Raw genomic sequence first — 25,528 nt, forward strand, 5'->3', positions numbered from 1 at the left:
CAGAGTCTTGCTTATATATTGGTTATATCACTTTACAGAAAGAATTTACCTGTTTTTTCTCTAAACTAAGGAACAATAGTTTTTTTGTTTGTTTGTTTCTGGGTTTTTTGTTTTGTTTGTTTGCTTGTTTGTTTTTGCTTTTTCCTTTTTGTCTCAGTATGCTTGGACATTTCTTTGCTATATCCTTAGGAAGTTCCAGACTCAAACAGTATAGGAAAATGGTATCTCAGGCAAACTGATACCCTAAAAAGAACTTGGGTTTGGATCTTGAAAGGTCAAAGATAAAATGCAATTCCTCCACTAATTACCTATTGGATTTCGGTCAGTGAGACATGTTAACTTAATATTTTCTCTACACCAGTGCTTTAATCTGTAAGATGGTACATATTACTCATTAGATTACTATATTAGTATGGTTGGAGGAAATGCATGAAATAATGGATATACATAGCATAGAGCCTGGCCCAAAAGGTGCTCAATACAACTTAGTTAACTCCTGAAGTTTCTAGTAGTAAATACCTATATTAGAAAAGAAAAAAAAAAAAAAATCAAATCAGCAACCTAATTTTATACCTCAAGGAACTATAAAAAGAATAAACTGAACTCAAAATTAGCAGAAAGAAGGAAATTTTTAAAAATTAAAACAGAAAGAAACAGATGGATAATAGAAAAATGATTTTTAAAAAGTCAAGGGAACTAAGAACTGTTTTTTCCCCCAAGATTAACAAAACTGACAAACTCTTAGCTAGACTAACTAAGGAAAACAGAGAGAAGACTTAAATAACAAAAATCAGAAGTAAAAGAAGAGACATTAAAACTGATGCCACAGAAATAAAAAGGATTATAAGAAACTACCATGAACAATCATATGCCAACAACTTGGATAACCTCGTTGAAATGGATACATTTCTAGAAACAGAAAACCTACCAACACTGAATCATAAAGAAATTAAAAAATCTAAACAGACTTATGGCATTCAGGTCAGGCTACTTCCAAAAGAGGCATCTTGAATATTCTCAGCTTAAGGAGTTTGAGAAAACAGCAGAGGCTGGAAGGTCATTCTGACCACTTTCCCTCTGCTCTGCTCCTGAAACAGGTCCTGAAACTCTCATGTGACAGGTACCTTTTCTATCTTCAGAGGGAAGAAGCACCCTTATCTTCAAAGACAAGGGTATGCTGAAAAGAATCTGAACGAACAGGCCCTGCTAAGTTTCCTCCAGTTTATTACGCTGAGCACATACTCTTTGACCTATGATATTTCTTCATGACTGTCCACCCTTCATCAAACCTAATATGAAAATACTCAGTTTTAACCATTTTTTCAGGCCTTCATGTCTTTATGCAGGCTCTGTGTCACATAAACTTTATATTAAATAAATCTGTATGCTTTTCTCTTCATAATATGTCTTTACCAGTTGAATTTTCAGACCCAGCTGAGTGCGTCAAGGAAACTTTTTTCCTCCCCTATACCTATAATTAGTAGGAAGATTGAATCATCAGTCAGCAACCTCCCTACAAAGACCAGGACCAGTCAGCTTCACTGGAGAACTCTACCAAACATTTGCAGAAATATTAACAGTAGTCCTTCTCAAACTCTTCCAAAAAATTGAAGAGAGAGTACTTCCTAAGTCATTTTCTGAGGCAGCATTACCCTGATATGAAAATCAAGTATAACATACGATAAGAAAATTATAGATCAATAGCCCTGATTAACACTGGTGCAAAAATCCTCAACGAAGTACTACCAGATATAATTAACAAATACTTAAAAGGATTATATACTATGACCAACTAGAAGTTATTCCTGGAATGCAAAGATGATTCAACATAGGAAGATGAAAAATTTCTAGAGATCTGTTGCACCACAAGTTACAGTCAGTTAACAGCACTGTACTTTATACTTAAAAATGGTTAAGATGGCAAATTTTAGGTTCTGTATTTTTTAGCACAATTAAAAAAATTCACTCATCTCCTTTACTTTTAGAATGACCCAAATTAACAACCACAAAAAAAGTCTACCGTATTTGAGGATTCTGAAATTCAATTAAATGGAGCAGGTCAAAGAAACAGACTGAATTTGTTTCCAATAAAAATCTCGTTCCCATGCTCAAAGAGGATTATTTATAAGTTGGCTTTCAGGATAGAAAATCTGGACAATACACATTCGATAAGGCATTTTTTAAAGTCAGTGCTACTTCTGTCTATCTAATATCATTGATATCATATCTATTGCACTTCAGAATTACATGTATACATTGAAAAATTAGGTTGATGAATGCATACATGATTGATTTCATGCAGCCAAAAAATACACACCTTAAAGACAGACATAAGAATCTCAGATTGCTAGTGCTAAAAGAAACCGTAGTTCATTGTCAAGTCAGGCTGCCGTATTTTGTGAGACTTGTACGTGGACTCAAGATTGATGACTTGCCCCAAGTTGTGTTAGACCACTTAGTGCAAGAAGGAGAACTGAGACCTCTGTCTTCTGATTCCAATTCATTGATATTTCCACAGTACTAAAGAAATGAGAAATATTACACTATAGTCTGATCAGTGTAGTATTAGCCTTTAACAGTCCACCAGTTCTTTCTGAAGACAGTTTAGGATTGGATAAAAATAAATCATCTTTTTTAAAGCAAAAACAATTCTACAGCTTGGATTAAACAGCCACTGACCTAAATAAGCAGTCATGAACAAGTCGACCCTATTATATTTGATGTCATACTTACTTTGATGTAAATTCAACAAATATTTTATAATCGGAAATCACTTCTCATATTTTGCTGTTGAAGAAGTGGAACTATGGAGGTATTACAATTACCTAACAGTTACACACCTATTCAAAAAGGTGGCTGAGAATAAAAATACATGGCAGATTTCTATTCTTACCCTCTTGTATTCCCTTACTGTCTGAAAATCACTGCTGCCATTTTAAATGGTTTGCAAATAGCTGTTCTCTTGCAGTAAAAATTAGCATGAATTCAGTGTGAATTCATCACTTCTAGCTTTGAAGGACCACAAATGAGGGTGATAAAAGCAGATGCCTGGCATATGGCAACAGATGGGTCACCATATTTTAAAAGAGCTACTGGGAACAGGATGGTTCACTTCTCTTAATTCTTATGAAATAAGGTGAAAAGGATGGAAAAGAAAACAATCAAGGCACTGCAGTCGTAATTGCGTCCTAATTTTCCGGTAGTTTTAAAATGTCCTGTTAAAATATAGAACTTGTAGTTTGCTGATAGGTTTTGTGTCATAGTATTATTCATACCATGGAGAAAAAGTCCATAATGAAGTCAAGAAAATATAGGTGGGAACCTACAATACCTACTGGCGGAAGGTGGCTGCTGGTGGCAAGAATTATTGGAGCACATGGCACACGATGAATTCATTAGGACGTGTCCAGACACCCAGCTTCATTATAATACCGAGTTTGACTGTTTTTGCTCAGATGATACCTTAGACTAACATTACACTGAAATTTTCATCTATGAAGCATTTACAGTTTTAGAATTATAGGCGCCTTTTTTAATTTAAATTTGAAACAAGAATGATGCTTGTAATTTAAATTTGAAACAAGAATGGTGCTTGTGATAAAACTTTGACTTAATATCCACTAGAAACACTAGAGATACCCTAAGATGGAATGCTGGCCCAATAAACTAGCATCTAAATTACTGTTCATGTTTAAGAAACAGTCCATTACCTATTTGGAGTTGGTTCCATAAATACCATTCATAAACTCAGATGATTAAAAACAGAAAGTACTTATATTCAAACATGTTATAGTAAATAATATCTGGATTTTATACAGCTGTTTGCCGTAAAATTAGCAAAGATTATGCCAAATCATATATTTTCCCTTGGATGTGAATTTTCTAAATAAGACTCTATTTGGCTTGATTTGATATCTCTATTACAGAAAATATATAATTCCAACTAAAATAAAATCATTGAAAACTTTTCTGATGTAAAAACAAAACTGAAAAGCTTATCCTGATAATATAGGGGGAGAAAAAGCTAAAACTCCTGCAATAACAGCTCAAACTTTGAAACTATCACTAGGATTTGAGACTGCTAATTAAAATCCTGGTGGATGCAGATTAAAGCATAATTGCTGTTGTACCTAATTTCCTCTAAAAGTAGGGGGGGGAAGCCTATTTTCCTTTCCCGCTGTCTATCTCCTGATTCTTGCAATCAACTGAAACTTGACTTTGGTCCCTCCTAAAACTCTGTATGTACTGCATTTATAAACTAATTAGGGTGTGATTCTCGTTGCCACTCTTCAGTCATAGGCTGGTTTTGCAGTGATCAGGATTCACTGCTCAGGAAGTAGGGTGAAGAGCAGCTGGAGGTTGTGTATTAGATTCTGGGAAATAAGTGTAGCACCCATAAGTAAAGCCCTGTGGTTGAAGTCAGAAATAGGATGAATCTTGGCAGCAATGCATTTTAGAGACAGTGGAGGTTTTGGTTTGATAATGTACTTGCTGTTTTGATTTTTGTCCTACTGTTTTTGTAATCCCACACAGAAAATTTTAATTAACCCTAGTTAACTTCCATAGTGACAACAGAGAATTCCAACAATAATCATAATAGCATATAAAATGATGGCTAGTCCGTAATAAAGCACTTGTTCCAAGCACTATGACAAGTACTGTATGTGTGTGTGTGTGTATATCCTAATCTTCACAAAAACTTTAAATGATGGGTATTATTATTTCAAGTTGCAACTCAAAGAGGATCTGTAACTTGCCAGCTTCACACAATTAGAAAGTGATGAAGCTGGGATTCAGACTGAGATCTATCGGGGTCTGATTCCTCATGCTTACCTGTTTCCTTTCCCCTGTGCAAGAGCTCAGAAAACAGCATTCATGCACCCTTTGCAAAAAAAAAACAAACTACTCAAATATTCAGTCTGACAAAAAAATTAAAAAATCGAGTTGGAAAATCATGTTGCAAAAGGAATGACATTTTTTCCCCTTGCCTAAGAATTATTAAGGAAATTATCTGAAATGTTACATCATCACAGAAAGTGTAAGAAACAAGTTAACTGTCCAAAACTAGAGAAATGCACATAAAATTGAATGTTTTGCAGGCAATACAAATTAAGCTTAGGAAAACCACATAGGACAAGGTTTATCATACAATGTTGAGCAAGAAAATAGGCTCTACAACAGTAAGATATAAGATACATTTGTAACTTCAAAAATGAAAGGAAAAATTACAGGAGAATAATACTCTAATGAAATAAGACAGAAATCTCACAACAATGGCCTCAAGGTAATGTAATCATGATTTTTTGGTCCCTCCTTGCTTTGCTTATATTTTGTGTACTTTCTAAAATAGCTGTAAGGGGTGTGTATTACATTTTATTCAGGAAAACCCTTAAATTCAAAATAAACAGTCACAAACATAGAGAATTATATAAATAGCTGTTCATGGATAAATGTCATTTGGACAATTAAAACATACTTAAATTTTTTGTTTAGAAAACGTCAACATACTAATAAAGACGACTTAAATTTATTGAGGTTGTATATTGTAGAAAAATCTGTGTAATTATGACATTTTAACTAATAGGAAGTATTTATATCTACTGCAAGTATAATATTTTCTGTTTCCTTGTTCCAAAAATATTTTTGTCATTTGTTATTTTGTTGCATACTTTCATTTTTCAGAAATGAACAGTGTGCCTTCTCGTTTGTGAATATTTCAACAATACAGCACAGTTTAAGGATCCCATAATATAAAACACATGGAAACCATTTGGTTTTCAATAAAATTGTAAGAAGAAAAGAGAGTAAGTATTAAAAAAAAAAAAACACAGCTTTCGTTACATAACTTCTTTAAAATAACAGCTACTATTTGTCCTCATTGACTATCAAATCATACTCAAACTTTTTAGATTGGTATTCTCTACTCATTAGGATTGTTTTACCATTTCCGATCTTACTTTCATTAACTCCAACATAACCTTCCCATCTATATCCATCATTCTCATTATAGTTTCCTAGGCAATCAAGGCTTATGCTACCTCCAAATTTGCTCAAGTTGTTACTTCTACCTGTTGTTGCCCTCCTCTCTAATCACATTCTAGATAGCTTTATTCACTTATTCCTCCAATACTGAGCTCTTACACTCTGCTAAATTCTAGAAATGAAATAATGACATGGTTCCAGCTATGAGAAAACTTATAGTCTCATGAGGGATGTAAAAAAATTACAGTATTATCACAGAGAAAGGAATGTCACAATGAATATATATATGTTCATGTATAATTGAAAAATTGTGCTCTACACTGGAATTTGACACAACATTGTAAAATGATTATAAATCAATAAAAAATGTTTAAAAAATTACAATATTATCAATGGTATGACTTGAAGGATGAAAAAGTCAGAGTTAATTGGATAAGGTGTGAGGGATAGGGTGGGAAAGGAAGAAAGATCCAGGCAAAAGGAATAGCAGGTACAAATGTCTAGAGACAAGAGTATACACATAGCACGTTTGAGGAACTGAGGTGGGATGATATATTTAGATGTAAAGGACCAACTCCTAGGCCCAGTCATGATATAATTTGTTTCTTATAAAATTGCATTTTATTACAGATTGTGACCAGATTAAATCAGAATTTGGGATTTGGGATTAGACCAGAATTTTAATAACATGGAGATTAAATATTGCTCTTGTTTTAGTGGTGACCCCATGCCTTACTTGACAGATTGATTTGCAGGTAACCTTAAATCGATGTCTTCAACTTCATTTGTATTTCTGGGGCTTATTTAGGAGTGAGATATAGTTGATGCTTAAAAATATGTGTTATATTTACTTGATTCCTATTATAGAAATATTTCTAGAAGCAGAGATGTGGAACAATGACCAAGATGGAGATTTACATGATTAATGGTGTGCATCTGAGAGTTTCCATCTGTCTTCAAGGCCCAACAAGGAGTAGGGATTTGGAAATATGTATATTTACTATAGATAAGCATCATCAGTGTTTAACTGGAACAACTGAAATATTTGGCTGGGGCAAAATTAATTTCATGTGTAAGGTCAAGAGATGGAAAATAGATTCTTCTTAGACTCATTTCCAAGTGTGTGAATCAATTTGACATTCTTAGTATATACTTCATTTATTTTATTTGTTCCCAGAAGAGTTAGTGCCCTGGAGTAGTACCAAATTCTGCTTACAAAAAGGCATTGGGTTTCATGTGATAAAATTTTCAAGTTATTTGATTCTATTGACACCAAATCAACTGAATGATGTTAAAAAAAAAGAAAAAAGAAAAATTCACTTCTCCTTAAATAATTCTGGGTGAAATCCAAATACAATCAACTTGTCTTAAGACTGAAAGCAAACAAAAATAACATAGCACTTAATGTTAGGAAATTACTGAGCATTCCCAGTAATGATGTCTGGACTTCTGGAATTAATGTGTAAATGGAAATGAATTCTCTCTATTTATATTGGCTGTTCCATGGCGCCCTGAACAACCAGTTTGGAGAGTGGGAAATCTGGCGTTGTCTTAATCTACTGTCAATCACTGTCTCCATATCTCCATTTCCAACTCAGCAATGTGAGCATTTGATAGTGCTCCTAGGAGACTTAAATTAATGGTTAGTGGTTTTAAATAAAACAGTGTTACAGACTCTAACAATCATCATTTTAAACCACTAGCTTATTAATTTCAGTAAGGTAAGATGGTTATGCTGTGATTATCTAAAAATCTCCAACACAGAAAGTAGCATCTGTGTGTGAGTTTAGTCTTGTTAACTTTATTTATGGACTGCTATTGCTCATATTCTCAACTAATTTCATTTATTAATTAAATCAAAATGTTTGGGCAATTCCATTTTGTGTTGGCACCACCCTTAAAATCATGTTCATTTTTCCATGTTTGATGCCAAGTAAAGTTATGGTTCACTAAAAAGATTGCTTTGTATGGTGACTGGAAGGACTACTGTTTGAAGAAACTTTTTTTTACTGTGTCTTCTTAACTTCCCTTTAAAGTTATAGTATACATTAATATAATACATGGCAACCATTAAGATCTCAAAATTCCTGATCTTACCTTGCATGAATCTGTGTAAGATTTCAACTTCAGTAGTGTGGAAATAGTCTTTTGCTTCACTGAATAAGTTTCCCATCTTCCATAAAATCGGTCTCTTTAAATCCCACTTATAAATGTAAATTGTAACATGGTTGGAAAGGGGGACAATTAAAAATTACTGCCAGTGAGTCACTGAACAGGTCCCAAAAATGCTGAGGAGGACATACAAGATGTCCTTCAGTCTAACTCTGCTCCAAAGTACAGATCAAGGTTGTGGAACACAAACATATATGCTGATAAAAATCAACTCAAAGAAATCATGCTAATATGGACATCTAAGAAAATAGTTTCATTTTACATTAAACATACTAATACGGAGAATCCAGATTTCATTTCACAATGGTACAGTTACATTGAAGCAGGGTGCTTGTTAGTAGACATGGCAGTGATTTGTATAATTTCCCAGGCTACCAAGGATGGTGGTTGGAGGGAGGGGAACTGGACTGAGTGGGGGAAATTTCAAGATCCATTTCCAAATCCTTATGTAAGATTGGTGCCCATTAAAACCTGTGGGTTCATCATTTCATCATAAATCCGATGTCTGTCAAAATAATCCTTCTCATAGTCTGATTCATTTTCCCCACTAACAAAAACACAGAGAGAGAGAGACTATAAATCTCTTTGCTATCCTGACTACCTTCTCACATATTGAATCTGGTGTTTCCAAACTAACTTTTAAAAACTTCCAAATGAGGAATAATTTGGAATAAGTGTTACATTATAAAGCCAACACACAGTTTTTAAAATTGAAGTAATAAACTCAAACTTAAGAAGCAGACTATAAAAGTTAAAATTCTATTTCAGTTTTATTGATTTCATTAGGGTGGTCAGGGCTATAGTTGCTGGCAGACTCTGAACATAACTAGGTTAAAGGAAAAACAGGTAGATATTTTTCAAGAGTTAATTCAACGTTGGGAGTTTACTATTAAGTATAATCCCCAAAAGGAGTTTGTCTGAATTTTAAAAACTAAATTTAATATATAGCACATGGGGATAGTCATAGCATAGCTTGATTAATTACTTCCTTGGCCAAGCAAGTGCATCAGGCAGAAGGCTATTATTAATGGTCACATTTACTGGGCAAATACTATATCCTAGCAAATATATGCTTTAAACATTGTATAATAGCACATGCTGCAAAAGGTATATTCATTGCCTAATAGTTGTAACCCGATAACCCCAAGACTGAGGACAGAAATAGCATATGTGAGAATGCTTTGTAAACTGTGGTACACAGTGCAAAATAATAACTCATAGAAAAAAATCTTTTCTTAGACAAAAAAGCTAAAAGATTATTTTCTTTTCCTGTGTCCTTTTCTCTCTTTTTCCTCACTTAGCAAAACTGGCTCTCAGCATCCTTGCCCCTATACAACTTAAATAGTAGAAGGCAGTAGTGTTGTTAATGTATCTAACATTCAAAATGTATTTACTAAATATACCACCTAAGGTCCAAAATCTTCCAGTTCTTTCATTTTTTGTTTTTTAATACAGATCACAAGCTCTGGCTGAAAAGATGATTTTGTGAGTGCAGGATTTCTGGGAGTCAATAGCAAAGTGGGAAATTGAGGGCACGTTCTTTCGAATTGCCCCCGCTAGGCTTCCGGTAGACCTACTCATATTATTTAACTGAATGCTGGCCTGACGTAGACTTCTGATTGATGTAGGGTGTCCACCTGTGCTGCTCAGTTGATATTCTTAGAACAGGTCTAAACTCAGCAGGAAGACGTGATGTAAGTCATTGATGATGACTGCATATACAGAGGAGGGAGGAAGGACAACACGTATGTCCCATGACTGTTCTTGTTGTTGAGAAATGCTCACTGAAGTGTCTAGAGGTAAAGTAATCTCATGTCTGCAACTTTCAAGCTGAAGAATGTTTAAGAAGTGTGTGTATGTGTTTAGGGGGAAGGGAAAGAGAGGAGAGAGAGGGGAGAGCATGATAAGGTAAAGATGAAATGTTACCATGTGGGAGAATTCGGGTGGGGGTTATGTAGTGATTTTAGGTCCTCTTTTTGTAGCTTTTATGTAAAGTCTAATGTTATTTTACAATAAAAGTGGTTTTTTTTTTTTAAACCTCCACTTGGAAGTTTTTCTGTGGATGATATAAATAAGAAATATGAAAATTAAAAGCAGCAAAAGTCCATGTAGTGTAGCCTCTTGGAAGACGGTAAAACCAATGCTTTGGGAAAATGAGTACTGTTTAAAAGTTCAGGGGGTGGGGGGGTTTAGCTCAGTGGTAGAGCACATGTTTGGCATGCATGAGGTCCTGGGTTCAATCCTCACTGCCTCTGTTAAGTGGGACTTTTTTTTTTTTTTTAAAGATTCATTAAACAGGCTTTAAAAAGAAAATAAAAGTTCATGTAGGGATAAAAAAAAATTCAGAAGGAAACCCATAGAGTTGCTGGTTTAGTAGTAATACTAGAATATTTGATGGCCATTTTTTGAACTTTCAAAGATGAACCATCTTTCAACTCTAGTTACAAATTAAAAACAGAAAACTGGGTTGATTCCTAGAAACCCCTTCCAGCTGTAGAATCTTACATCAAATACTCAGGAAACCTAGCTTTTCTCGTTCTGTCAATCTAACATACCCTGTGGACATGGCTCATGATGTTCACTGCAAGTTTGCTCACTGCCCCAGACACCTTGGATACGAGTGCCTGAGTCACACTGTACTCCTAGGTTCCCAAGTCTATACTATATGCCAGGAGTAGTCAGAGAAGTAACGCCCTGACAAGCAGTGCTACCCAGGAGCTATGGTAGGCTGCCCAAAGAAGTTACTATTTATTTTCATCCAAAACCACATAGACTGTATCATCTATCCATATGTATACTATATATTATAAATGGTGTCTTTTTTTCTTGTAAGTTCTTTCTTTTCCCTCTGGAACTTCAAAACCTCATTCCAGGGTAGGAAAAGAGGATGGCAGAAACTAAAATGTGCACTTTCGTTGCACATCTGTCAGAGAAGAAAACAACACTTTCATTTCTGTGTTGCCAGTTCCCCGCTAGAGCACTGGCTCCTGATACTGACAGTATCTAAGGATAGAGTAGGTCCTGCGACCGAGAGGAAACTGTGCTGCATTACTTCCCAGTGGAAAGAAAAGTCCATCCTTCCTTCCTTCCTTCCTCTCCCCCTTCCTCCCTCCCTCCCTTCCTTCCTGTGAAGTGTTGCAGTAACACATTGTAAAGATACTTTAGTCTTTCCTTAACCAAGGACCTAAGATCCAGGGGACTGGGCATGGCTGGTGCGAGTCAAAGGAGAGACTGAGGTTCTATGTTGCACTCCAAAAAGGCAGTGTTGCCAATGCATTCCAAACACAGCAATTAGAAACAGGACTAGGTGTATTTTAATTTACACATTAAACCTGAGTCCCCAGGTAATTGCCTGGGCATTAGCAAAACACAAGTGTGGATTAGTCATAGCCTCTGCCCTCCAGGTGATTACAGGGAGGGACAGAAAGACAGTGAGCAGTATTATTAGCCAAGTTGAAATACATAGTCTTCAACATGACACAGTAGTAAAGTGACCAGTGAAGTCATGTACGTAGAATTTTGTCAGACTTTCACCTTATGGAAATCTTGAGCCCCAGATACTTAGAAATATGTTTTAAATAATCATGTGCTTTTCCTGCAGAAAGACTTTTGCCAGTAAACAATATTTAGAATACCATTAAATCATTTAGTTTTACAGCATGAGTATAAAATCACTGATCGAAGTGATTAAATTGATGGCTCTTTTGAGTTTTATTTTTTACAATACAATTTTATCATCACTGTGTAAATTGGTAGAATGCTACAGTATGGTTTCAGATTCTTACCCGTGAAATACTAAAAAGGGCTTTGTCGTTAACCAGTTATTTCTTAGCATTTTCTGCATTCTGAGCAGTGACTAATTTGCTCTCTAAAAACCCATGTGAACGTCTATTAGAGACGTAATATTTCCTGGAAGGAAGCATAAGGCAGGAAGGATAAGGCTCACATGAAGAGGATGTGGAATGTTTTGTAAATATTTCTGAGAGTAGTCTTCTACTCCTTTACCCTCTTGTGGTGGTTTTGTCCGTGATTAGCATCTGTGACTAAAATCCTGAAGGGTCAGATGGTTTTTAATTCACCTTACTCTGCAGAAAGGACTTTCCAGAGTTGACGTGACGAGTTCTTAATTGGCACTAATCATTCCAGGTGTTGCTCCCTTGCAAGGATGCTTAATGCCAAATGGAGGAACTCAAGTGCAGGTTGCGCAGGACAGGAAGTTACTTTATATGTAGCCCTGCCCCCCACCTCTTCTAGGAAGTAGAATAAAAGAACGGAAGATAAAGATGAGTAATATGAAAACTTCTAGTCTCATCTTTTCCTATAAGTGTGAAAGAGTTAATCCATTAATCAAACAAGAAGGACAAAAAAAACCAAAACAACAACAAAAAAACTAATGCTTCATGAGTGCTTACTATTTAGTAGGCAGAATCCCAGGTACTTCGCATGTTAAACTCTTGTGCTTGAAGACACACTGATGGTAAAAGGCAGAGATGTGATTCCCTGAATTCAGCTTTACGTATTCTAAAGCCCATCCTCATTGTTTTTTAAAAAAATTCTTTTTCTTATCAAAATACAATATGTACTTCGTGCAGAGAAAGTGGCTAAAACAAAAAAACTCAACAGGAAAATTTTAAAATGTCACCCATAACACCACCATCTAGTGATATCACTGTTAATATTATGGGATATTTGATTCCAGCCTTTTGTTCTAAGCATGTATATATCCATAACCATTTTCTTATATAATTTAATAACATAATTTTAACATCTACACTGATTTCTATGCAGTTAAATAACCCACTTACCCTTATTGGTCATTTAGATTATCCCCATTTTTTTCAGTCATACATAATACCAAGGATACACACAAACTATATTTTTATACATACTCATTTCTATTTCTTTAGGATAAATTTCTATATTTATATTACGTACTACTGGTACCAGAATTGTTATGTCGAGTATTTTCTTCTATCCCTTTTTTTATTACAGCGTCAGGTTTACCTCTAAAAAGGAGCTTTGCACATACTCTTCTGGCAGCAGTGCAGGAGAGTGCCCGTTTCTCTCCATCCTTGCCAGTACATGGCATTGCCATTCTGTTTTTCATTTTGCAAGAAAGTCTTTTATTTTAGTTATTTACATATAAACCTAGGAGAAATTCATCAAGCTTTCATTGTATTTTATACCTGGCAGAGCTTCCATCTTAAGCTATAAACCCATAGCTTGTAGGTACACAAGCTGGAGTTGCTTTTTTTTGTTTTTTTTTTTGTTTGTTTTTTAACCCCTTAATGAATGATTTTAGAGTTTGTCTTTTGGTGAACAACTGGAATTGCCAATTAACAAGTATAATGAATTGAGGTGTCTGAAAATGGAATGATCTGCCTTGGGAGCCAGTGAAGTCCCCATCACTGAAGTTCATCCAAGGATGGATGATCAGTGGGTTAGGGTGCCAGTGGTCTAGGTAAATTATAAAGTTTCTTCCTACCCTAGGGTTCTACAATGTTCTTTTCTATTTCTAGATTATTTGACTCTGTCTTTTTTGCCTTATCAACTGCAGTATTTTTTATACAAATAGAGTGACTCTAACTGCTATCCTTTGCCAGTAATCTGTCCAATGTAGGAGAATTATAAGTTGTATTTTGAAACTATGTATATATATATATTTTTTCAATACTAGAATATTTGCTGAATCTAGAAAAATAGCTGCCACATGAGCTCCTGAGTCTCAATTTTAAAATAACACACATATACATCCACAAATATATGTGTATAATTATAGCTAAATATATGTAAGGAAATATAGGTATGCTTGTGTATGTTCAGAAAATTTCTAGGAATATCCAAAAATTATAATTCATAGTAGTTGTCTTCAGGGATTGGAAATTAGGAAAAGGAATATGGGGAGTTTTGTTTTCCACTTTAGATTCTTTTGTACTGTTGGCATGTTTTAATAATAGCATGCATATCAATTTAAACATTTTATGAAATTAAGGGAAAACCTGGGAACAAAATTAACTCCACATCAATAAGGAGCCAGCAGTAGCTCTTTGTGATTAAATTCTCAGCAGAGGAACTCTACAGGTATTTCTATGAATTGAGCAGCCTTGAAAGTTGGACTTTATCACCACGAGGAAGGTCTTTCCTTCTCAACTTTGGGTTCAAGCTTTGTTGGGTTAGCACCAAAACAACAAATCAGTGTAGACAAATGTAGTTAAATGTCTTTTGCAAAAAAGAAAAAAAGTCAGAGAGACTGTTAGAAGAATAGCCTGGGCTAGCAAGTCTTCGAGTTGCACTAGATATATCTCACTGTTTGGGCTGTGGATGTTAAATCCTTTTAATGAGTTTACTGAGGTGGTACTAATATAACAACAGTTTCGTTCTGGTCGCCATGTATATGGAAAGTCAAAGACTTAAATTTGGCTCACTTCAGGTGTCCTAATTTAAAATACAGAGAAAAAAAGAATATTCCATACTTTCAATTACAAGTGTGGATAATCCTGGTCATTTTTTTTATATGAAAATAAGCCATATTATCCAGAATGTTTTTTAAAAATTAGAAACTATTCTGCAAAAGCAATGGGATGCTGATAGTAGAGGGGACGTAACCATGAATGTGACGTGCTCCCTAGAACTTAGACTTGAAGGAAGTGATTATCCTCTGAAAAGTCTGAAGTCAATCATAAGACATCAGACATCAAGATTGAAAACTTACCCAAGAGACAATCCAATATGACCAGCTCCTGATTGATGAGATTAACATTTTGAAGGATAAGATGTGTCAGTTACAGCCTATGCTGAGCAGCAGTGGACATGGTGGCAGGCCAACCAGGACAGTTAAGGGAAGTGGCTGTCCTGATGCTGCCAAATGAAGTGCTGGGTCCAGCAGTGCCAGGACACGATCAAATTCCTATCTCACTCTTGCCCTGATGCCTCGCTTGACCAGTCAGCTAACTTTCCATGACATGGGCCTCCAGGGAGAGGGCAAATGCGTCAGTAAAACATTATAATTCTAATTTTATATATCACTTTCTTGTAAGAGTCAATTTGAAGGATATTAATTATTTCTCCAACTGACGAATCCAATATTCTGATTATATCTGATCTCTAGGAATAGAATCTCTCTTGTCATCATGAGCCTTCCGAAGTCTGAACAAATCTAAGATGGTTTTGAACCACGAGGACTGAAGGCACTTTAATTTCTTGGGTGGCCATCCTGCTTTCTCCACGTGGCATGGGTCAGCTTGTGCCATGTTAGCCTTTTGGTCCAAGTTTTAGCAATTTTATTGATACTGTCATTACCAGGAAAAAAACCTCAATAAGGTTATATTGAAATGGTATGTGGTTGGGGAGAAATACATCCCAATTTGAAGACTTAACAACTTCTTCAACTGAAGAGTATGTCTGATTAAGTCAGACGTCTGTGAATGGAATTTACCTTTTTAAAAGAACTACTGAATATTTGGATAATCATTTAGTATAAAAAGCAAAGTAGAGTCTTATCATTTTCATTAGTAACTAGTTGAGGTTCATATAAGAGAATTGACAGAATAAGATAAAAATTGACTAGACAAACGTGTTTTAAACTCTATCAGGAATCTGTTCCTATTACCTAACACCCCATGGTGTCTACCTCATAAGTGGGTAAGGAGTGAGAATGAAATGGCATAATACACGAAAACTGTTTACACCACCAACCAGCATATTGTAATTATCCAGTAAATGTCAGGTGACATAATAAAATATTATTATGTAAAATTTAAAAAATAAAATCCAAACACATTAAAATTATGTAAGTGTATATGTGCATATATATGTGTGTGTGTGTGTGTGTATGTGTGTGTATATATATATATGCAGGCAAAGACAGAAAAAGACCTGAGAGGATTAATGCACACTGTCAGCAGTGGTTTCCTTTGAGGTAAAGAGTAATACAGGGGAGGTGTATTGGGAGTAGGTGAAAGGGACTTTTGCTTTTCTTTTTATAATATGTGTATATTTATGAAAGTTTTATAATAAGAGAACATACATTTAATTTTTAAAAAGAAAATAATACTATTTTTAGTGGAATACTGAAAGACCCACTGGTAGTTGCAGGGTGAAATTACTGTAAAATATGCATTAACAATAAATGGCCATAATTTCTAGTGCTTAGAGACAGTACAGTTTGGGAGCAGTTTGGATCCAATATACAGCCAGTGGTTCTTGTTTGAATGAACCACTTATAGTCACCTACTCAAATTACTTAACCCCTGTAAGTCATATAATTTCCTTGTCTGTGAAATGAACATTGTAATAGCTATATATAAACATCTAGCCCAATAGTTAGCCCTTTCTTAAAAAAGGATGAATTATTCAGGTTTGATTTTAAAGTCTAAGACAGACTTTTGAAATATGTTTGAAAATATATTTTTTTCCTTTATGAAGTCTAGAAACAGCTTACACTGAACACAATTTGGATCACTATGTTCCAAGCACACATCTGGGAAGTCATGGCAGGTGTCAAGATTCCCAGTTTCTATTTCTCCCTAGTGAGTTATCTAAGATCCAAGCTTTATCTTGAAGAGAGTATTTCAGGAAACTAAAATGCTACTAGTAGTAAGCTTTTAAAACTCTGAAGTTGTGAACACAATTGAGCTCCACTACTGAGCTCTGAGTCCTGAATTGGTTGGGGCAGGGGATTCCTCACTAGCAGCTCTTGCGGGGTGGGATGTAGATTTTATGGAGATCTTGGTGATAATGGCAAAAAGAAAGGGTGTAATTGCTGGAAACCAGCTGGCTTTTGAATATGTTTATCCAAATCTTCAGTGTTCCTGAGACAGGTGTCTTTAGTTTTTGGAGGGCTTATGGTAACTACTCATGCAGTTTAACATGTTCAATGGTTTTAAATTCTGGAAGAAGATCACATATGTACATTGAATCCTGGGTGTCTGCATGAGCTTCAGGGTACTCTAAAGGATGAACTGTAACAGCACAGTCATTTTTGAAGGCTCCGATTCTGACCTCAACCTAGCTCACCCCCTTACTATCTCAGTAGTCTTAAGCATTAATAGTAAACCTCAAAGCTTTATAAAATAGTTGTGAAAACAGTGTTTATTTAAGGTTATTATGAGATTCCAATGGGATCACATATAAATGTTAAACTAACACAGTGCCTTGCACATAGAAAAGCCTCACTGATAAGTAACCAAGTATCAGTCTCAATTCCTCAGACTTCTTAAGCTACCAGAAATGATGTTCCACAATTCTTTAATCTATGCTAGTATGCTCTGCTTACACTGAAGCTGGGCAAAGGCTGTATATGTTTCTTTTTGGTTTTTGTGTGGAGACGTGGCCTCTGTGGAAAACCTGACCACATGGGAGGCTCTATGATAGTCAGTCTGGTAGAGGAGGTGCCCGTACTTCCATCAGTCCATCTAGGACCACTTGTGTGAGACCCTCAGAACAGCCACGTAACCCACATAAAACTCATTACTGCTGTCATCACCCTTACTGCTTTTCAATGCATGTGTAAGGACCAGTGGATTTTCTTAGATTATTTTGTAGAATGCTTACAATGCCCTAATAGAGATGCTTTTATCACTATTAACGGAAAGCCGAGTCCTAGAGTGGTGGTATAACTTGGTTCCCTGCCACACACCAGTGAGTGAAAGAACCAAGACCAGAATGAGGGCCACTGAGAGTTGGACAGGCCCTCCTGCCGGGAGGATGGGCTAAAAGTCTCTTCAAGGACAGGGTTCGAGGCCTTGGGAGCCTGGTGGGCCCTGTTGGTTTGTTTGTACCCTGACTTGCTCTGGGCTTGACTGGAATCCCAGCTTGTCTGATTCCAAAGCCTGTGAAGGTTATGCCAAACCAGAGGTCCACCACTTGAGTAGTGAATAAATACCCTTTAAAGTAAAACAAAAAGGAACGTTCTTCATAGAAAAAACAGACAAAAATAACAAATTCTCAGGGACCCCAGAGACTCCAGCCATGAATCCTAATTTCAGAAGTACTTTCTTAAAAATACTGAAGTTTTAATATGTGGAAAAAGTCTTTTCATTGTGGCTCATCCCTATAAAATAGAAAGTAATATATATGTTTTTAATGCTACCAAGGAAGTAAACATGATCTTTTACGAGAAGTTAAAAAATTCTCATAAAATTTGTGGCCTCACCAGATCAGAGCAGTAGGTCGGGCAACTTGAGGGGAATGGAAGGTAATTGTTTTCATTCAGCATACATTCCTAGGGGCAGGGCAGGGCTCCTCAGTTTTTGAGTATGTCTGTTTTCAAGTTATGTATAAATACTCTCAATTCTGTGTGCTTCTAGCAAAGTAATGTTACTACCTTTGTCTGCACTGCTGTCCGTTTCGAGCCACAGTGGAAGGGAACATGTAGCAACTAGATTTATTGGGTTGAGTAAGTCTAATAATAACATTCCATGCACAAAATGACAGAAGAAGCCACTGTTTAGGAATCAGATTTACTCATCTCCTTGACGTCTTTATCCCTAATATTAAGCCCTTAATTTGCATAGTTATCAGCACTTTTAATTCCTTGTACAAGGCACATTTGCCCTGAGAAATCTGCTCAGCTTTATCTTGGAATATCAGCACTTAGATCTGATTTCCACTACAGGATCATGCACCTGCTGACTGTTGATTTGTAATCTTTTCTCTCGCAGAATTATATTCCCATTTGATCTTTTCAGCTATCCTGTGAACCCATCAAGGAAGAAGCCTTCCACTTTACAGCTTCTCAGTATATCCCTAAGGGTTTTCCTTTCATTTTTGTCCAATTAAAAAAAAAACAAAACCCTAAATGATAAAATAGTAAAAATAGTCTTGAAACTCTTACAGAGCAAATGACAGAAATCGCCTAGCCTTTGACATGTGCAAAGCAATTGTGAAGTTAATTTAATGAAATTATGATCTCTATTTGAGGAAATATAACATAGCTTTTCTTTTTATTACAAAATAGGCAAGCCATTTAATACAAGGGGAAATGTGGAAAAGATCAATAAAAATCAAGTAGAAATCTTTCCTTCTCAAAAATTTTGACATCTTAGTTTATGTTCTTCTAGTATCATTTATGTGCCTTGTATCTATGGGTGTTTGTGTCCAGCCCTGGGTTTTGCCTAGAAAACTATTAAAGCAAGAGGTGAAGAATTGGGTGGGGTATTTGAATGCTTTCATAGTAAGACAAGATCAGTAACTAGTTTGAGACTGTTTCTCTCTCCCTATTACACAGCTGCTGTGCAAATATATTGTTGCTAAAATATGGAAATCAGGAAACAGTATCTTCAAATTAGTTATTCATAATGGCACTGCTTTGACCATTCCAACATAATACAGAATGGACTAAAATCTAGAATGGGGCATTAATAGGTAGGATACACCTCATTCTAAACTCTACTTTGATGTTCTGAATTATCAGGAAAGGCGAACTTGGGAGGGTGCATTAGATTGTTTCTAACGCCAGGCTCTGATTCTTTAGTGATTGCCTTTATAGTCTTCTGCATTTCAAATTCTGTCCAGAGTAAACTGAGGAAAGTAATTTTCACTCTCAAACTGGAAGTATGATATGATATGGACCTACTGAGATAGCACAAAAATCCTTTGACCATCTTGTGAAAGGAAAGTGCAATATGAAATTTATTAATAAGTGGTAAACATAGACTTTGACAGAGACTGTTCACACTTACTAGAAAAATATTTTGGATATTATGAGACCTTCTAAAGCTTAGAGTAGTATTTGATAAGTAATGCTTAAAGTCTCATTCTTAAGAAAATTTTGTAAAAGAAGTCTGTATAGACAGTGGGATACGACATTCAAACGCAGGACAGGACCTCCCAAGACTGACTTTTTAAAAGTAGGCATTTTGTACTATATTCTCAAGGTCTCGAAGCAGGCCTGGTACACTGTAGGCACTCAGTAAGTATCTGCTGATTTTGGAATAAACCCATATCTGAGACAGCCCTTGACATGCATCCTGATAGCTGCTTTTTCTTGGTTCCTCAGTACTCTAGGGACTGCTGGCTTATCACAGATTTATAAGAACTATATTGCATTTTGAAGAGAAATGATTGGGATGCAGATGGTAATGGGGGAAAACACAGGACGTGGAGTCAGATATGAGTTTAAATGGAGATTCTGTTCACTCATTAGCTCTGTGACCTTGGCCTGTTTTCTCAACCATCACTAAGACATAGTCATCTCATTCACAACATGTGGATGAAAATACTTCTTTCCCAGGATGACCTCAGGCTCCAACAACATGACAGATATTAAAGCACTCAGTGAACTAAAAAATAGCAAACAAATATGGTTGGGCAGACTTTGTACAAGAGGTCTGATATCCTTTTTCCAATTTCGTTGTAAATTTCCTGTGTGGATCCCTGCATTTGCTTATTGTGTGGTCAAATTTCCTTATGTCTAAAGTCAAAATAAAAATACTTTACACATTGGGATGATTTGCTCCCTGTCTAAAACACTCCATTGTTTACCTTGAATGGGCCTCTTGTATCAAATATATGCCTGCAAATTTTCTTCTCCATTATTTTTCCTTTCCACACCCTTTGTTATGTGTATGTTATTAGTAAGAGTTTCAACGTTAAGAATGGCCACAGAAACAGTTTTTCACCCCACTTCAATCTCAACTTGCTTCCTCTACACCTGCACCTCACAGACCTCAGAGAGCACTGGTTGTAATATTTATAGATAGGAGTTAAGGAAATGATTCATAAAACCATAAAAGGAGACAAGAGAGACAATGGTAAAATCACGTGTATGTAAAGAACTAGAAAGGTAGAGATTACATCCATGCAAGTCTGTACTGTAGTGACAATGGTATACACATCTCTTCTGATAGATAAAGAAGGGAGGCTTCATTCCTGGAAGTCGCTAGAAAGTCTTGTACATGACTAAGGTGTTTCTTTGGAAGGAGTTCTGAGGGCAGGACCAAAGCCTGATAATTCCAGACCATCCGGAAGAAAATGCTGTGAACAACTCAAAGTAATGAGCAAGAAATGTGAGATCATGCATATTACAAGGGGGCTGACTCATTGCGCAGGGCAGAGGGCAGAAAAGCGTCAAACTCACAGGGGCATTGCCCGGCTTCACTCCATGGGGATGCTAGGAGGAGACAGAACAGCAGAACTGCATCTGTTCCATGTTTATAACAAAACTGCCAAGTCTACATAAAAACAAATCTGTTGCTTTGCAATTATGCTGAAGCTGGGCTTTTTAGCACTTGCAAGAGTTATATCAAATGGGGGAAAACTGTCTCATTGGCAGGGGAATATACATTTTCTACCCCTTCCCTCTAAACTCTCATAGCCAGTGTTATCATTTGCTCGGTAGAGACCTTTATTAGAGTACAGAGCTGAACACATAACATCTGTTGTGGCAGAAATTCTCCTAGGTCCATATATAACTGATGCTTCACATAGGAAAAATAATAAATAGTCAATTTAGTACTCTGCCACTGCTGTTGTTACCATTTCTGTTTGCTTTTTTGAAGTGTATTTTTCAATATACCATAATCATTATACATAGCAAGATCTAGTTTGGGGAAACAGATTTTTATTAACTCTGTGACATTTTCATTAAGAAAAATAGACAAGGCTAGAAAGTAGTTTTAGTTGAAAGTAACCAGATTTTTTTTTTACTCTACAAAATTCTTCAACACACTTGGCTTGATATACTTCAAATAATAATTGCAAATGAGTGCAAGGGAGTTGAAAGCCCTAAATAGGCTCTTTGACCTTTTCATTTTATATTTTGAGCCCTCAGTTAATGACCAGGTATAGTAAATGCTTACTAAATACTTGTTGAATAATACGTGTATATGCAGCTAAACATGTATACCATAATAAAATCATTTGCATTACAGATGTTGTATCAACACACACATAAACATATATACATATAGGTCTCCATATATATTTGCTTTCAACATCTGATACATTCTAATTGGGAAGAAAATGGATACTTAAGACATTAAAAACTTAAGTTCTTAAGTAGACCAGCTTAAAAGATCTTGAGAGACGTTTTTGGAGCCCTTGTATAGCTAGTGTGGTAAAAATTCTGAACATAGGACATGATCTCTGCAGAATGGCTTTTTGCACTAATATATTTGCCAAGATTACTTTATGCTGTGGAATTTATTCCCTCCCAGTGTTCCAACTTCAGAAAGAGAGAAGCTAGGGAAACACCTCTGGTTACTTCTTTTTCAGGCAAAGCCCCAGTCGGTAAGGTCATTTGTGTAGAAAATCCTTTGCACCATCCTCTGGGTGACTGAGGCACCCACTGCAATTTTCCTCTTTTCCAACCTGGTGGAAAATGCTGTTGTTTTGTGGTCATTTTCTTAAAAGGATTCAGGAAGGAATCATTTCCTCCAACCAGTTCATTGAATAAACTGAGGTCCACAGAGGTTAAGTGACTTGCCCAGGAGTTCATGGTAAGTAAATAAGTGTCTCTGTCTAAGTACATCCGGAATAACAAGTCTTCTCAGACCCTTACTAGTGCCATTGTCCTATTCTTAGACTAACGTTTGCAAACAGCACAGAAAACAATTGCAGACTGAGAACTTAGGGGGAAGGGTAGGAAGTGGTCATTAGCAAATCCCTGGGCCTGGGGATCACCTGTTCTTCTGGATCAAAGCAGTGAAACAAGCTATTCATAAGGACATTAAGGACGAATGGGCCATTGTTTCCTGAACCAGCTGTGGAGACTCAGCTCAGCAGTGGCCTAGGAATGGCTGGGCTGCGGCACCAAGGGGCGGGGGCAGCAGTGGTGAGCAAGGGAGAAGGGCTGCCGGGACCCTGCCGCGCCACCTCTAGGCAAACCAGGAAGTATTTTTGCAGTAAGTGCAATGGACCGAACCACCTTTTTGAACCGAAAGTGTGAATGGCGTACAGCAGGCCCCAGATGGGTTCAGTAACAGCAAACCCTCGGCGGGCTGGTGCCAGGGAGGCCGCGGACTTGCAGCTAAATGGTCAGAGTCCTGAGCAGCGGGTGGGCGTCAGAAAGTACACAGAGCCGGGCAGGCTCCGCTGTTACCTTAGCAAACCGAGACCAAGCGAAGTCACGGGTAAACAAGCCTCCCTGCGGCTGCCTCCAGACGCGCACCCGCTGCGCGCTCCTGTCCCCGGTGTTTCCCACGCGCCCAGCGCTCAGCTCGGTCGCCCCAGCCGCCCTGTCTCTGCGACCCCACCTTCGGGTCGCCGCGTCTTTCGGCCCGGGCCCCAGCTCCCACAGCTGGCGCATCACACTCACCATCTCTTGCCTGAGGAGGTGAAGCTTGGTTTCCAGCCTCTCCAGGGTGCTGGAGTGGCTACCTCGTGGGGAGCCAGAGGTTGGGGAGGACGAAGAGGAGGATGACAAGGATTGAGGGAAACTGCAGCTGCTGCTGCTGCTGCTGCTGCTGCAGCCTCCGCCACCGCCCCCGCCACCGCTCCCCCCGCAGGGGTCTCTGTCTCTTTCCTGGGGAACCGGCTCCTCCCCACGGAGCGAGCGCACTAGGCTCTCGGGTACTTTGCGCCCCAGCTTCAGCTCGATGTCTCTGAGGTCGGGCAGTGGGCCGTCTTCCATGACTTTTCAAGAATGGTGAAAATGGTAATAAAATGCTGCGGATGAGAGGCAGCGCGGCCTCCAAGGCTGCTTCGAGATCTGCGCAGCCCTCCCGAGACGAGGTCTCTATCCTCGGCAGGTCCAGGGCCCCGTCCGCTCCATAACCACCTGGCCTGCTCGGTCGGTATCAAGCCTGAAATCCGCACAGGACGCGGCGGGTCGCAGCCGCAGTTCCCGGGGCGCTGCGACTCCCACGACACTTAACTAAGATTATAGGGCCCTCTTCATCCTCTTCCTTTTTGGCCACCCCACTGCAAAGTTTAGTTAATGGATACTGCAGAGAGGGCGATATTGCAAGTACTATAGACCGAAAGAGAGGGAAATGAAATCTGTTTTAGCTTTATGGGGGGAAAAATTCACATTATAAAACTGTCCGTTCACATCCCAGCTCCGTTCACCAAGTGCCCATCTGGTACCATGCGACACAAAATAATGATGTGGCCACACTCCAGGGTCGTTTCATTTTCCAGCCATATGTCTCCAAGCTTTCGGAGTATCCTGGATTGTCAGAAGTAATTTCTGGTCAGGCATAGAGGAAGGAGGTCGGTCGTGTGTATGGAGGCATAAAAAAGAGAATTCTTTTAGCAGGAGTTTAACGGCTTCCTCGATGCGGCAGAAATACCCTTCTTCACATTTAGGCTGTTTGATCCAAGTCATTGTGTTTCTCCAAGCCTCGGAAACTTTAAACTCCTCTGGCAGGTGGACCAAACCCGGGCCAACCCCTGTACCGTATAACACAGGCAAGAAGAGCACCAGAAAATTTCCTACCCCTGCTGTTAGCAGTAGTTTCATCATCCTGTTTTAGTTGGGAGTACCTAATATACAGGGATTAGATTTTCAGGTTTCCAGGCAAAATTGCCTGGTAGCTGCGACTTTTACAACGGGTAACAAGTATTAGAGGCAGAAGGATGATTTTAAATGTAATGTCATTACCCATCTCCCATCTTCCTACATGGCAAAAATTTACCTTTAGAAGCCTAATGATTTTGTACTACTAAAAAGTGGCATCATTTTACCAAAAGTTCAGTGAGAATGTATAACCAAAGTTAATTGTCTTACCAAATGTTACAGTATGTCACCGCAAGCGGATGTGAAGAATTAAATAGCCAGAATAATTTATATGACTGCTAAGGATAGTGGTGGATTTTAAAAGGAGGAAGTTGCAGAGATGATTTCACCTTAATTATGGTGGGAAAATATTGACCATAACTAGTGAAAAACTTGTCTTTCATAATCTGTCTATGTTTTTTGACTATTTAAGAGAAACCCAAAGCATGCCATCTTTGTTCATCTGAGATATTTCTACTGAGTAGGTTATTATGAGCTATATAGATTATAGGTTTGAGTCAACATTGAATTTGTGTTAATAAACTTCAAGTAGAGGATACTGTTTGCAATCTAGTAAACTCTAGTTTTGGGGGTTCCATTGGAATATTTCAGAATACAGGCTCTTCTTTCTGGGACAAGTAATTATTTGTGTTCTTGGTCCCTCCCAGAGACATTACTCAGGTTTTACAGTTAGAAGCACATAGGCAGATAGATCTCAGAGTTTGTTTTTAGCAGAGCCTCATCCAGGAAGCCTAATAATAGGAAACAGGCCTTCTGGATGCAATATTTCGTGTCAGGGAGAAAGGTGCTGAAGTTCTCTCATCAACATGTCAGACATTGTATGTTATATCTACTCTTAAAAAGAAATGAAGAAAATAGTTGTAAATTAAGTGACCCATTTTAGAGTTGGAACAACCATTTATGGAACCAAAGGAG

General features: G+C 37.4%; 1 protein-coding gene across 1 annotated transcript in view; it reads right to left on the reverse strand.

Annotated features, from left to right (window-relative positions):
- The window catches only part of LURAP1L (leucine rich adaptor protein 1 like), a 44,041-nt gene extending 19,594 nt beyond the window's left edge, over positions 1 to 24,447 (reverse strand). The window contains exon 1 of the mRNA XM_014565034.2: positions 23,411 to 24,447. Within this exon, the coding sequence (XP_014420520.2) occupies positions 23,411 to 23,725 (315 nt within the window). The 5' untranslated portion in view covers positions 23,726 to 24,447. The remainder of the gene's footprint in view (positions 1 to 23,410) is intronic.
- Between the last annotated feature and the right edge of the window lie 1,081 nt (positions 24,448 to 25,528).

This window comes from Camelus ferus, chromosome 4, assembly GCF_009834535.1.
Source record: "Camelus ferus isolate YT-003-E chromosome 4, BCGSAC_Cfer_1.0, whole genome shotgun sequence".
In the NCBI taxonomy this organism is placed as follows: Eukaryota; Metazoa; Chordata; class Mammalia; order Artiodactyla; family Camelidae; genus Camelus; species Camelus ferus.